The sequence below is a fragment of the Odocoileus virginianus genome, chromosome 3 (assembly GCF_023699985.2).
Source record: "Odocoileus virginianus isolate 20LAN1187 ecotype Illinois chromosome 3, Ovbor_1.2, whole genome shotgun sequence".
Lineage (NCBI taxonomy): Eukaryota > Metazoa > Chordata > Mammalia > Artiodactyla > Cervidae > Odocoileus > Odocoileus virginianus.
The window spans coordinates 19,238,120-19,253,507 of record NC_069676.1 but is presented as its reverse complement, the minus strand read 5'-3'; the positions used below and the strand labels follow the sequence as shown (position 1 = coordinate 19,253,507).

General features: G+C 55.8%; 1 protein-coding gene across 9 annotated transcripts in view; it reads right to left on the bottom strand.

Moving 5' to 3' along the window:
* SEPTIN8 (septin 8) overlaps positions 1-15,388 on the bottom strand; it is a 27,110-nt gene extending 11,722 nt beyond the window's left edge. For 2 of the 9 annotated variants that reach the window (XM_020888757.2, XM_070465042.1), the window contains exons 1-5: positions 15,284-15,387; positions 3,090-3,210; positions 1,915-2,110; positions 1,395-1,581; positions 175-336 (exon numbers count right to left, since the gene is read on the bottom strand). In XM_020888757.2, the coding sequence (XP_020744416.2) occupies positions 175-336; positions 1,395-1,581; positions 1,915-2,081 (516 nt within the window). In that variant the 5' untranslated portion in view covers positions 2,082-2,110; positions 3,090-3,210; positions 15,284-15,387. Of the gene's footprint in view, positions 1-174; positions 337-1,394; positions 1,582-1,914; positions 2,111-3,089; positions 3,211-14,291; positions 14,627-14,947; positions 15,037-15,283 lie in introns of those variants that run through there. The other 7 variants (XM_020888760.2, XM_020888755.2, XM_070465040.1 and 4 more) reach the window with 6 other exon arrangements.

Genomic DNA, 15,388 nt, shown 5'->3' with positions numbered 1-15,388 from the left:
CCAATACCCAATTCTTCCCATCCCCTGTCCAGAGGATTCAGGACTGGCCAACTCCAGGTGCCCGGCCATCTTTCCTGGAGAGTTAAGGCTAGAACCCAAGGAAAAGACAGTGGCCAGGGGGCTAGCTTCAAGCCCTCCAACCCCAGAGCCCTCAGACCCTTGCCCAGTGCTCACGTTCATGACTGCGTTAATCTCGGCAACAGCTTCGTCATCCGTGGGAAACTGGTAGATCTGGACCCCATTGCTGACCAGCTCACCCATGATCTTGATCTTGAACTTGTGGAGCTCACTCTTGGAGATGGTGTCAGCTTTGGCAATGATGGGAATAATGTTCACCTGCCAGGATTGTGGAGAGGGTCAGGGGTGAGTTGCTCCCCGACTGTGGATAGCCCATCTCAGGTCACGCCCCTGGGCAGAGGGGCAGGAAGTCAAAGAGATGGAGCTGCTTCCAAAGCTCCCCAGTGGAGTCCCAGCCTGAATCCAGTCAGGTGGGACCATTCTGACAGGTCGTGACAATTGGTTGCAGTGCTTCTTACAGCCCCTCCCTGCTCTGCTCAACCTCCATCCAGCCCCAAATGTGTCCTGTGGGCATACTCAGCTTTGACCCAGAGTGTTCTGAAGGTCTTAGCCAGTATGGGGCCTAATAGGAGTGGCAGTAGGGGGCTGTGCCCCTACACAAGTTAGATGACCCATTAGCAGTAGCCACAGGAAGACCTCAATATCTCCCAGGCCAAAGTTATCTCATTGTTCACAGTGAAAATTAACTCCTGAGATGGGGAGCATAGTTACATGAGATCTGACAGGTGACCCTGGGGCTGTACACCCTCCACAACCCGCCATCGTTCCTGTCATTCCCATGCAGTTGCCTTTTTAATACACACTCTTCATTCCTACTCCAATTATGGGGCTTAACTCTCCTCTCTCTGCTGGGCTCATGAGGACCCCAAGGGAAAGTCACAGCAGGAAGGCCAGGGGAAGCGAAGCGGGCAGAGGAACTAGGAATTGAGAGAAAAAGAGCAGAGAATTGGCATGCTCTGGGGAGTGGAGGTTAGAGGGACAAAGGGACAGAGGCGAGGTGGGGAGGCAACTCTAGGGGCATGGGGAGGATGCCAGGAGCCACCAGGATGAGAATAAGAATCAATCTCAGCTGGAGGGAAGGTGCCCAGGGCCAGAGGCAAGGATAGAGCTCTGAAGAGGTCAGATCAACGGGGACCGGCTGGAGCCATAGAGACAGACACAGAGAAGATACCAAGAGAACCAAGCCAAGGGAGCTGCCTGCAAGCCCCCAACCAGCGGAGCCCCTGGGGACTGTAGTGGACAGTTGCATGCAGCCACTGCGCCCCGTCTCTGTTGAGGACAGGGCACCCACAGAATCAGTTGGAAGGGGGCCACACCTTGCTGTCCAGTTTCTTCATGGTCACCAGATCCAGCGACTTGAGGGAGTGCCCCGTGGGTGTGATGAAGTAGAGACAGACATGGATCCTCGTGTCATGGTAGTCGAAGAGCGAACGGCGGATCTTCAGCTCCTCCTGCAGGTAGTTTTCAAACTGCGCATCGATATAGTCGACTATGGGCCTGTAACTACAGACAGCTCCATCACAGGGAGGCAGACAGCCGGGCCACGGCCCAGGGCCCGGAGCCCAGCCAAGCTGCCCACCAGCCTTCTCTCTGTGAGAACAAACAGCTTCTACCTGGGGATTCCTGCCTGGGTACAGGTGGCTGACCCCTTCTCCTGGTCCCCCACGGGGTCCTCAGGACCTTAGATATTCTCCAGGCAGCCCTCCCATGGACCGCATGGAGTGCGGGCTGGTTACTTGTCTGGGGGCAGCAAGGAGTGCGGAGCGCTAGGGCAGAGTGTTAGAACCACGGCCAACATGGAGGGACGGGGGAGACACCGCCCTTCCTGCCTCTTGCCTCTCATCCTTATTGATCTGGTCTCCAAAGCCCACGGCATCCACGATGGTCAGCTTGAGCTGCACGTTGCTCTCTTGGAGGTCGTAAGTCTGGGGCCGCAGGCGCACACACTCCTCATGGTGACTGGCTTCCTCGGTCTCAAAGGTCGTGTTGAAAAGTGTGTTCATCAGTGTGGACTTGCCAATGCCAGTCTCCCCTGGGGGAGCGGGGAGTGGGCAGAGGGACTGTCACAGACTGGAACTGGAGCTGTCCTGGCTCCTAGCTAGGCCAGGAGGGGCTCAGGCACCCTTGGTCTCCATACAAGAGAGAGGCAGGCCTCCCACTCCATCCCTCACTGTCCCTAACCCCAAGAACCATCCCTTCTTAGTGGCCTCAGAAATAACATGTGGAAGGAAGAGCCAAAAGGCTGGCTTGGACATAAGATGTGGCTATGTGGGTTGTGTAAGATGTTTCTGCTGGGAGTGCGGAAGAAGCAGAGCCAGGCAGCTGGGAGACATCAGTGGACACTGGCCTCTTCTGGGCCTCAATGGGACCTGGTCACCTGCTCTGCAGGCCATTCCTCCTGGGCCATGGGGCCAGCAGGACCGAGGTCTAAAGGCACGAGTGGCTCAGCCCACCTGTCACGGGTGGCCTCAACCCCATGAAGCTTTAAATGGGGAGGGAGGAGGCTCAGGAGAGGTTGCTTTCCAAGGGGTTCCCAGAGCACCTGTGGAGGGCCTGGCAGAACTCTTTGTGCCCTGGGGCACATGGAACCTTCCAGAGCCTCCCTGTTGGGGGTGTATTTGTTTAGAGCTGGAGCTTTTACTACATGACAATGTAATGGAGACAGAGTCTGGTTTACCAGTGTCCTTGGCACATGGTAAGAACAATACATGTTTTTAAAACAAACAAATGGATCCCAACCACTGTGATAAATACCCTTAGTTTACAAAGCACTTTCAGGTACCTAATCTTGTTTATTCTTCATGGCAACTGAGTCAGGCCCTGGCTCCAACTCTATCCTTGACCCTGGCAGAGACACACACCAAAGCCTCATCCTGAGCCCCCAAAGTGTCACTCTGCCTGGGAGGTCCCCTTGCAGCTCAACGGGTAGTCAGGACAGCGGCATCTCATCTCCCAGGAAGCCTTCATTCGTCTTCAGTGGAGGCTGTTCCCTGGCCAGGCATGACACTCACCCACACAGAGGATGTTGAAGCTGAAGCCCTGAGTGACCGACTTGCTGACCAGCTGGTCGGGGAGGCTATCGAAACCCACATGACCACCCAGGGAGAGGCTCCTGGGCTCTGGCTCTGCATTCTGCAAAGAGAAAAGAGAGATGCAGTGAGCCCACTGGGGAAGAGGGGTTGAGAAGAGGGGAGGCTAAACCTGAGTCAATACACCCCTCAAACTTGTCTCAGATATCAGCAAATCTCAGGACACATCATGAGTGCACTGGAGCTCCAACTCCAGGCCAAGTTTCCACACAGGGAGCCCCATGGGCCTCAGGACCCATGACTCTACGTGGGGCTCTGCGTCTACTGGACTGGCAAGGGATGCCTGAGCCAGAGGTATCTCCTGGCAGAAGGCCCCAGGTCCAAGGCTTCTGCCCCAAGGGCTCACCTGGAGGCCCCAAATGGTCCCTAGGTCTTAAAGATTTCAAAAAGCCAAGATCTGAGGATGTGCATGTTCCTGTGGCCCTCTCCTGCTGAAGCAGGATGCAGACGGGGGCAGGTCTGGATTGACCCGCTCACACTCACACTGTTGGGGGGCTCTCCCATCAGTTGGGCTCACATTCCTCCATGGGCACCCCTTGCTTCTCATGCACCCAAGCATGGAATGCACACATGAGCCCTGCTAAAGGAGCCAGCACTCACTCAGACCCACCACTGGGTCTCAGGAGCAGTCTCTGGGGCATCCTGAGTCCAAGGCCCTCAGCGGTACTCTCTAGGGACTCCCAGGCTCTGGCTCGTGTCCCCCTCCCAGCCCCGTCCCAGTCCTGGTTGCTTAGAGGATTCTGGGTGAGAATGTGGAGGCCTGCCCAGAGAGGCAGGCAGCAGGTCCTGAGCGAGCAGGGGTCACTGAGCCAGCCCACAGCACTATAAAAAGACCCAGCATGACCTTAAGCACAGGGTCAAGGTCAGGCTCCAAGTTGTGTGGATTCTCTGCTTCCCTGGGAATGGGGGGTGGAATGCTGTCCTGAGGGAAGGTTCCCAGGCATTCCCGGGTCTGGTTCCCTCGAGGGCAGACCCCAGGCAGCTCCGTGTAGGGCAGAAACACACCTCCTCTGTCACCCTAACACTTCTGCCCTGACTGCCAGCCAGACAGAGCAAGGACAGGGCAGAATGATGGATCTGAGTCTCATCCTGCCATCTAGCCCACACCTTCAGAGGGGAGGAAAGGCCCAGCTGAAAACAGCCCCAGGGGCACAGATCAGGACAGTGGCAGCCCTTATGTGGGTGCAGGCCCAGGGGGCAGAGGGAGCTGAGGACCAGCCAGAAGGGCCCTGGCTGCCTGCCCTCCAGCGCAGGGGTCTCTGGAGCATCTGCGGTCCTTCAGCCTCTCTGGAGCTACAGCCTGTTATCTCAGCCTGAACCCTCCAACCATTCTTTCCTCCCAACCAGAGACCCTCAACACTCAAGCCCACCTCCCTCCTCTTCATTAACTAAGTCCCCCTGCCCTTTTCCCAAGCTCTTTCCCCAGATCAATCATGATGTATCCCTGTATCAAAGACTCCCAAGTGTGCACATGGGCAGCCTAGACCTCACATGGCCCCTTGGGGAAGCCGTGCTACCTGGTCAAACAAGTCAGAGTTACCCCTAAACTCTTCTCTCCAATGACCCTCTTCCACAGAGTCTCTGCTCTCAAAGATGGAGTGCCCTATACCCAGGGAACTGAGTCACAACCTTCCCAATCAAGTCCAGGCCCCCCAGGGCTGCAAACATAACAACAAAGAGGCCCCAAAGGCAGCTTCCTCTCACTGGTGGCTACAGCAAAACCAGTAAATGGAGCATAGCATGTGCTGGGTCAGGTCCAAACTCCCCAGCACGGCATGCCAGGCCTTTACCATCTGAGGCCTTTTTCCCAGGCTCGGTTCCTGCACAGCTGGTTATCTCTGGATATACTTTTCAAACTCGGCCCCCTCCCTGGGCTCTGGAGCTCACTACCTTTTCCCTGGCACCTGCCCTGACCTGGCCCCTAAGTACTCCCACTGCAGACCCCTCACTTGGCTGTGACCCCATTTCCTCGCACTATTAGCTGTCCTGATATGCATCGTGACTTTCAACTCTTCCATGAGCTCCTCAAAGTGGGCCGCAGCCTGGGGGAGGTCAGTGTTCCCATTCTTCCCACCCTCCCACCACCATGGCCGACGTGCTAGACAACACTACCATTTATAAATCACTGAGCACGGCTTCACTGCCAGAGCATCAGGCGCATCTGCCCACCTTACACAGAGCTTCATTATTCCAGCTCTGTCCCACCTGCTCATGGCAGCTTGAGGATCAAATAGAGGACAGAGCTGTTAGTCTAGAGCTTTTTTCTTTTCGGGCGAGACTGAAAATCTCCAAAATTTAAGGCGTGCTGTGCTTGCAGAGAAGGCTATGTGTTTATTCATCCTCTTCTTCCAAGGGTGACACAATCAGGATGCAATCCAACATCCTGTAGTCTGCCGCCAAAACCCACCAAGTTGGCTGTGTCTGGAAGCCACACGCACGCGCACTCACCCAGTTACAGAGTCCTTGCAAAGATTCAGAAGCTATCCTATTCCTGAGTTTCCCCGACTCTAAGAGCAGCACTCGGGGGTCTCACACAAGTCTGCCTACCTGTGTTCAGTGAGCCCTACCTGCCTTCCTCACGCAGCTGGGCTCTCTGGAGAAGTGTGTGGAGTACAAGGCAGCCTCCATCCCCAAGCTGTCGCCGAGGCTGCTCTCTGTCAATCCAAGGGCCACAGACCTGGGGCAACTGATCCTGCTCAGGAGCCTCAGGGGCTCCTGGAGCATCAATCCCCAGAGCACGCGCACACACGCACAGAGTGAATGGCCGCCAGTCCTCATGGGGACAGAGTGTTTTCTCTGGTCTCAAGAGACTGCTCTAACCTCCCAGCTCTACTGAGGTGTGACTCTGACTAATGCCAGCTTCCCTGATCCTATATGTGGCATCAACAACATGTGACCCAAGGTGCACCACTCTCTCCAAGGTGCCTGTCCAGGTGTGTCTGCTGACTTGCGTGGGGTCTCAGCCCAGGAGGAGCCAGGAGCCCACAAAGCACCTCTGACCCAGCTACCACAGCTCAGGAAGGAACGTCAGATCTCCCACTGGTTACCTGCATTTGTCAGGGAAGCCCTTAGCTCCAGGGCTGGGTCCTACTAGTCCTGAGCCAATCAGCATGATCCCACGATGGGCACAGGCAGGGGCAGGCGACCCTGACTGAACCTTCATGACGATCCTGTAACCATCAGGGGAGTCAGTCTAAGACGGAAGCCCACTCACCGAGGACTACAGAGCCTAGCACCTCACAGAGGAGAGACAGCCGGCATCTGCCCCACGCCAGCTTTTCCCTCTATCCCAGCCACATCTCCCCTCCATTGCTTAAGCTAGCCAAATGGAGCTATCTATTATGTGCAACTGAAAATATCCTGACTGCTGCAGTCCCCAAAGTGAAACTCTGAACACAGAGGAACAGAGAGAAAGCAAGAAGAGTAAAGACAGGGAAGAAAAAAGTGGAATTACAACCACAGGGAAGAATGAACATCGAATGATGACACCAACACCCCACCGAGGACACCTGTATGGGCTAAGCCAAGTGACTCACACCGCCTCCCACACAGCCCTTAGCCACCCTTGACCACCAATAGTGGCAGACACTATTATTATGCCCGTTGTACAGGTAAGGACATTGAGGTGCACCTACACTACAGAACTAATCAGGGTAGAGCAGGGATTTGAGAGCAGGCAAGCCAGAACCCTGAGCTACACTGCCCCCTACTCTTCCTAGGCTCCCAACTCACTCATTCAGCCACAAAACACAGGCTCGCTGGTCACATCCACTGGGTGTCCGGTACTGGAATGGCAGCCAATGCAAATATGAAGACACCAGATCCTTGACCTCAGGGGCCCAGTCTAATTCAGTCTAAACTCAAATGGCTGTGGCGGCCTGGCAGGTAGTGTAAATGGGTGAAGGAGAGTAACAAAAATGACAACAACCACACGGAACAGTTATCAACTGCTGACCAGCTATGACTCTGATCTCACCTAGTCCACACATCAGCCCTGCGAGGTAGGCTGTATATTATGCCCACTGTACCGAAATAGACAATTGCAGCCCCAAGAGATGAAGGAATTTTCCCAAGATCACACTGCTCAGGAGGGTGAAGGCAGAATCTCAGTGGTGATGGTGTTACAGCACAAGCCACACCTCCAGCCACATCACTCCGCTCTCCGCTGGATGAAAGGCCCGGTGACTTGGCTGAGCACGGGGGCCCTCGGGGAAAGGCAGGAGCAGTGGGGAACTGCAGAGGCTGGGCTCAGTCCACGAGGGCTATGGTTCCGTGACTCCAGCCAACTGTGGGAATGCAGACCTACTGTTGCCAAATCTTCCAATTTTTAAAGAGAATCCAGAAATCCAGATTTTTATGGGAAACCCACTCGTTTTCAAAGGTTGGCAACAACTGCCAATGGAGAAAACCATCAGGGCCCAGCTCAATTGTCTGAGGGCTGAACCGGATCCATGGCCTGACAGTCTGCAACCCCAGGGCTGGCAAGATGGTGACCTGGAAGAACAAAACCCAGGGTGCACCCTTGGGGCAAGGAGACCACAGGCTCTGTGGGAGGAGCCTTTGGGCTAGACAACTTAACCTGGACTCTGATGAGAGGCAGACCTAGCTGCTTCTGACTCTTTCCACATACCCAGCTCCCAGGGGGCCAGTTCAGGGGGCTCAAACTGTACTCAAAGCTCCAGGATAGAGAGTTGGCAGCTCTGAGCTCTACACACACAATGGGAAACTCCACAGGGCCTTTATCCCCATTCTAATCACTAACAAGCTTCTGGCTCCTGAGCCAGGCTCCGGGCTTCTATGTCATCATTTCTTTGGCACATCAAAGACAACAACCAAAATAATAACTGCTCAGGCTGACTGCGTTCCTCCATGCCCGGTCATCCAGAACAAAGTAGAGAATGGCATTTTGTTATGCAGCCCAGTGGATAAATAGGACGTCCTTTTCCTGACCAGGAAATGCTGTCTGAGCCTTCTGGAGCAGCCCCAATCACCAGCCCAAAGGAGCCGCCCCTTTTACCAAGAAGAGAGGTGGGATTTGGGGGAAAACCATGTCTTGCACTTGCCCACACAGAAACAGGCTTTCATCCAGAAGGAAGTGGAAATCTGCTGAATGTCTGAACCAACATAGCCAGAGAATCTATGGGTGAAAAGAGCCCCTTGAGAACAAACCTCCCAAGTGAGGTTAGTTGTTGGGGTGGGAGTAGAGGCGACACTCCACCATTCAAGTATTTGGCTCCTAAATCCTAGGCAAAGAGCAGCCCCCACTGCAGGCCTTCCACAGAGTTCTCTCCAAGTGCATTAGACTGCAGACACTTCTCTCCCCTCAGGTTCCCACCACCCTGAGCACCCCACAGGCAGGCAGGAGGCTTGGGCACTTGGGCCCCAGGAGGCCGCCAGTCAGCTCTGGGAGGCCCTACAGAGTCCTTATGCAGTGGACCCAAGGGTCACTGTGCCATTGGGAACCTCCTCCACCCATGTTCCTGGCACAGACCATCCTCCCCTCGGCTCTCACCACTCTCAGCAGCCTGGGCCTTAAATAGCCAAAGCAGAGGCCTCTGGCCAGAACCCGTGGTCACGGCGCAACTGTCCTTGAGCCTGAGAGGAATCCTAGGAATTTTCCCAGGAAAGGCTTAGGCTCTAGTCCCAGGATTCCATAGCAAGCCTCTAAACCCAGGTCAAAGGTGACGGGAAATAACCACAGGGATGTGCGTGGGGTGGGGTGGGGGTGGCGGGAAGGGGGGAATACTGCCACCCTGGACCAGGAGGGAAGAACACAGGCAGAATATACCTGTCCCCAATCAAGAGGACACCAGAGAACCAAAGTGTCTCTCTCCTATGGCGGCAACAAACCTGGGGAGACGACACAAGCCAGGATCAGCCTTCTGGGTGCCTGCACAATAGCAGAAGAGGTAAGAATGGCAAGGTGGCAGTTGGGCCCCAGGAGAAGGCTGCCAGTCACTCTCTCAAGGCCAGTCATCCTCTCCCCCAGCCTGAGAAGTGAAGGGGCTTTGGAAGCAAAACTATCCCTAGGAGTCCAAAGCCACCCAGTGCCCTGACCCCAAAACTTCAGTCTCCCTGCTTCCCTGTTTCACTGAGAGCACGTTCCTCCCCTCTTGTGCACACAGACAGCCAGGGCTGCCATTCCGTAATTTGGGATGGTTTGTTTCACACTTCTCATGTCAGAATCAGGTTTCCAAGAAGCCAAGAGCCCAGTTATCAGCCTCTGGGCCCACCCAGCCCTCCCCAGAGCCAGGACACAAAAATGCCCCTAGACTTTGTGGTGTTGTGCCTCCCGTGGGAGGGAATGGTCCATCCCACCACACAGCAGATGGGGAAGGCACTCTGGGCCACAGAAGGTACTGCAAGCCCAGGCGTTCATACTTTCCCACTTGGGACTTGGGGACTTCCCCGCAGCAGGGACGACAACAGGGGTCGAGACATCGTGGGACAGAGGTGGCCTTTGTCCCACAGTGAACTTTGGAAAGAAGAATACGGGCAGCAAAGGTAACCATGCCCCCCTCCTGCCCCTGGACGGATGCCGGTGCCGGGAAGAAGCAGAGAACTACATGAGCATTGACGTGAGCCAGCAGGGGCTCAGGGCAGCACGGCTATGCTTCTCTGTTGCTTGCACCATTCACCCCAGCACCAGACAGAGCATCACATTCGCACCCAGGCCCCACAGCCAGATCTGGTCAGTGGACTTGGATCCATGGCCCTCTCGAACCACAGCCCTCAGGTGGCCCAAGCCCAGGAGAGCCTTCAGAAAGAAGCCAGCACCTGTGATCTGAAATAGGCTCTTACTACTTCCTCCCCTGGTTCTGTCCCTCTAATGCAGCTTCCAAGAGAAGGACCAAGAACCATCTGCAAGCCCTGTGTTCTGAGGAGGAGAATATCTAATTTGCCCCAATGCCATCAGGGGCGATGAATCTAACAGCCCACACGCCCCGTGCTTTGTCGTCCACCACCTCTTCCCAGCCACAGTTCCTCACGTGAGCCCTGAGGATGCAGACAGCTCCAGTAAAGAACACCCCAGCTCTATCATGAGGGCATGTCGACCTTGGGAGGCATCCTTTCCCCAGGCACACGTGTCTCCCTCCTGCCTGCAGAGCTCCATACCTGGTTGTCTGGCAAAGCCTGTGCCTTGGAGGCCGGGACTGGGGATCCTGAGAGAGAGCCAAACCGGCAGCAGAGAAGCAGGAAGATCGGAGAGGCTGCAGGGGACACACAGAGGCCAGCCAGTCCTCAGGCCCTTTGCTCCGTCATCCTGCAGCAGCTTCCTTCTGGTAGCTGGACCAGAGCCACAGAAACCTTCGTGGTGGTTATTGCCCCCAACACATACCTCCACCTAGCTCATCTTTGGGCTCCAAACTCAAGAGGGCTCCACCCTCTCTGTCATCACAAGGGGTTCTTGGGGGCTGAGGGTAGGTCTCAGGCCTCAGAGTCTGCATCTCACCCAACTGCGAGCTGCTGGCATCAAGATGACGGACACAAAGCACCCAGCACCCTCCCTGCCACCCAAAGCTTTTGATAAATATCTGGCCCTGGGTTCCCAGCCTCCATTTGTTCTCCCGCATTGTTAGCACTGTGGCCGGTCTCCCTCTTACCACCCTCTCTGCTCCTGCTCTGGTCAATCCCTTGTCATGTGCTCCCTTGGATCACCAGCGCCTCCTTATCAGTGTGCCTGCTCTGGTCCATTCCAATGCAGATCCTGGGCAGACCTTTCTAAAGTGAGCACCCATAGCATGGTACAAAGCCCATGGACGGCGGGGGCAGAGCAGGGTGGACCAACCTCCCAGGGGCAGGGGGTGGGGCTTCAGCTCTGCAGGTGGTGCTCATGTATGGCCCCTCCCCACCACCAGGCACTGAGAGCTGCACCGATGTCCCTTGCTCAGTTCTCACTTCTTCAGAATAGCTCAGCAGAGAGGTCTCTGGCCATTTTTATAGGACAGGGAGACACCCTCTGTGACACCCCCACTTGAGTAAGGGGTTGCTTTCTACATTCCTTCCCACCAGCTCTTGTCTTGGGGACAGAATAGGCATTCCCTGGATAGCCTGCTTCTTGGGAAAGTGTCAAGATTACAGGGGTGACAACGGAAGTGACAGATGGCGCTGGGGATAAAGTGGAGATGGGGGTGGGAGGGGAGTGACTGGCTGGGAGGAGTGCCAGGCTCCAGGCTGCCATGCCACACGTTTCTTCCCTCTCTTCCTCAGATCTTCATTTTCTCCAGCCCCTCCTCGGTCCTCCCCCACCATGGAGTTTGAACCCTGCCCCATGAGATTCTGACAGGAGAAGCACAGACGATGGCCCCTGGGACAGAAAAAGAGTCTAGGATCCAGTAAGGAGGAAGGGCAGAGGAAGAGTGGATAGGAATCTGGCTGCCCAAGGAGGGCAAGAGGCAACAGACTCTCCAGAGGGCTGTCCCAGACATGAACATCCTAGGAGATTTTGATCATAACCTCAGGGCTGATCTAGGATTGAGCAAGGCCCAGTCAAAATGTAAAGGTCGCTCAGCCTGTGGACAATAGGAACCCAGCACACACTGACCTCAAAGTACCATTCCAGGCACCTCCTTAGCAGTCCAGTGGTTAGGATTTTATGCTTCCATTGCAGAAGGTGTGGGTTCTATCTCTGGTCAGGGAGCTAAAATCACACATTTCATGCAATGTGACTCCCCCGCCCCCAAGAAAAAGTATCATTCTATATGCTCATCTAAGCTCCAGGTTGGGACAATTCCCATGTCCTCCTGAGCTGGTCTGACCACAAAGCTAGCCTGAGGAACAGTGTCAACCTGCCACAGCTCAATCAAATTATAACCTCATGGCCACTGATTAACACCCAGTTCAACCTGCAGCTGGTAAGACAGCTAAACATATCTCCAAACATGTCACAGACTGCAATTATCTTCATAAACGCTTTGAAGAGTATCAGTAGGGTTGTTCCGACTTTACAGCAGGAGAAAGGAAGAAATCATTTTCCCAGGATGACAAGACAGGAGAGGAGAATGGAGTCCAGACTCCGAGACTCAGGCCAAACCCAACCCAAGGTCTCCACCCAAATTCAACCATGTCCAAGTCCTCCCAGGAGGCTGATGGCTCAGTGTGAAGGGCGTGGAAGGTATCCATCCTGAACTCAGGCTGTACATCCTTACTTGAGTCGGCCCCCTCTCTGTGCCTCAGTCATTATTAGCAAGTTGATAATACCTGAAATCCTTGCAAAGACAGGAATCTAAGGTGAAGAGCCTTTCCAGCCCATCGCCTGGCACGGCAGCTAGACCCCTCAGCTCAGCCTCTGAGGATAATCTCTGGGTGGGTAGTGGTGGGAGCCCCTAGGAAGGGTGCCCTGGAACAGAGCAAATTCATTCTCTGCTACCTTCTTACACAGAGGGCCAGTCTTCACATCCACATGGGTACTAAGTATCATGTATCATTTCCTGTGTCTTCATCATGTGCCAGACACTGTTCTAAGTACCTCATCTGGACCCTCTCATTAAATCCTTCCTATAACCCTATGAGGGAGGTAGTATTTTTATCCCATTATACAGATGAGAATACTGAGGGGTTAAACAACTTGCCCAAGGTCACACAGCCAACAAGTAGTAATCTAGGATTCATGTCAGGCAGTCTGATTCCAGTTACTCTGCATACCGCTCCCACCTGCAAGACCAACTGTTACAGCAACCTCTGGCCACAGAAAGACAAGACTCAGACATAACTTTCTGGTCAGCTGGGCACAGAAAATGCACACAGGCATGCAGGCAGAGATGTGCAAACACACACAGGTCTGCTGGTCTCCAGCTAACCAGCAGGTCTGCTGGGATTCAGGCACAGCCCTCCTGGGGTACATAAATTCTTGTTCAGAGTGCAGGGCTGGGGTGAATCTCTGATTTGCCCAACCTCTGAATCTGCTCCTCCTTGTATTTATACTGACTCGCAACCCCTTCATAAAACATTCAAGTCTAAAATTATGACACCAAGAGTTCCTGCTTTAGTTACGCATGTTTCCAAAATAGACCAACAAATGTATTTTCAGATTAAAGAGAAAATTTACATATATAAATTCAGATGGCAATATTTATAGCATTAATTACATAAGTCCTGAATTCCTTATTTAGCCCCAGAACCAATTCCTTATCAGTCACATATTTAGCATTTACCCACTACCCACAACATCCCTGGGCCCTCCTCCCCCTTAGCACCGACCAGGGCCTCACATGCTGGCAAGAGGACACAGTTTCCTTCACTGTCACAGCTCAACCTCCCAGACACACCCAAATCCAGCCTTAGACATTGGGGGACATGCAGATACGATCCCCAAAAGGCCTCTCTCCCCGAGGGGAGTGGGGTGGGGGGACAGATTATAAAAACCTTTGGGAAGTTGGTTACTGGCTGGCTCAAGACCAAAGAGGCCTCTGCAGGGACCACCAGAGACGATACCCCTGCAGAAGGCATACCCGGTCTGGGGCCCAAACAAACATCCACTGGGTTGAATGTGGAATCGCTCCAGTTCCTGGGGAACGGCCGCCTCAGATCCGACCACTGAGGCACCCACTGGAATCGCACCCTGGATTCTGGCGCTTGGGTGGCGGGCGGGGGTTGGAGCGGGAAGGAGCAGCAGGCCAAGGTCTTCAGGACCCAAGTCTGCAACTGCCCTGAGCTCATCCGAGGGACTTCCTAGGATCCCTAGGGCTTCATCGTCACCGACTGTGCCCATCCAGCAGCACCTGCGCGGCCAGGAATCTCCCCAGCCGTGCAAAGAACACTCAGGGAGAGGGGGGCTCCGGAGTATCCTGGATCTTCCCTCTGATTCCCGGGGCCCCAGTCTGTCGTCACACCGGGCCACAACCAGGCGGGTATTTATCTGCTCCTTTTCGCGAAAGGGGTCTGTTTTCCTTCGCCCAAGGAGGGCGACCCCGCCAGCCTCCCGGCAAGGCGCCCGCGCCCGACGCCCCGGGACCCGGGACCAGCGCCGCGAAGAGCCCGCTCCAGGGTCCCCCGGCCCGCCCGGCGTCAAGGCCCGGCCGCGCGGCGCTGACAGCCCGGCTCGCGCCCCCGGCCAGCAGCAGGGCGGCCCCCTCCCCGCGCCCCGCGCCTCCCGCGCGCGCCGCGGCCCAGCAGGGCCCTCACCGAGAAGCGCTCCAGGTCAGTGGCAGCCATGGCGAGCTCCGCACCGGGCGGGCGAGCCGGGGCGACACCCGGGCCGCGACGGGGACAAGCCGGTTGCGGGACGCGCTCCGCCCGGGCGGCTGCGGCTGAATGGATCCAATATGGCCACTTCCTGGAAACTCCCCTTGGCGGCGGCGGCGGGAGAAGCCGCGGAGCCGCCCCCGCCCCCGCCCGCGGGACCGGCCTCCCCGCTTGGCCGGGTCCGGCCACGAGCGCAGCCCAAGCCCCTCAGCTGGGATGGCCGGGGGTCTCCGCTGCGAGGCGGGAGGTGCCAGCTACGGGGATTGCTGGGACTTGTAGTCTCCAAGTTGGGGGGCCGGGAGGACAGTCCCCGGTGACCGGGGCCGGTGTCTGCTGGCCTGCCGCGTGTCCCCGAGAGGCTGGGGCCGAGCCCCGGAGGGAGTTCCCGGCTTCCGCGCGCTAAGAAGTCCGTTCCGTGCGGAGGAGATTGGGGTGCCGCGTGCGCCCTAGGGGTCTCCCCCACCAAGCCGCCTCCAACCGATTGGCCGGAGCCTGCAGTGCATCGGGACACTGGCCAGAGTGTCCACGGACTGCCTGCGGCCCGTGGGGTGCAGGAGAGGAGCCTCAGCCTCGAATGACAGTACCCTGGGCCCCACCTGATGCTCCGGTCCGAGGCAGGGCGGTACACAGGGCGGGACCCGCGCGTCCGGCCGGGCGGCCTTCCCTGGCCAGGGACCAGCCTTCAGCTTCTTGCGCAACGAATGCTCAGGATGCGCAGTTCAGTCTCAGGACTCATGCAATAGAAAAGCCGAGCTGGACAGTCAGGACATCAGATAGCAAGTGACTGTCACCCTTCCTGCCCCCAAGGGTTTGGGGAAATGTCTTAATGGAATCTGGGCACTGTGCAGAAAGGACTACAGCTCCCTATGCATGCACATTCTTTCTCTAATCTCACTGCTCAAAACCTGTACAAAACTTAGAAAAACGAATACCTTTGCCCAAGCCAGAGGCCTCAGGGGGTTCTGGACCTTTTCACTGACTATATCAAATCCATCTCTAAATCCTCTGAAATTCTTTTTCTTTCCCTTCTCTCTGCC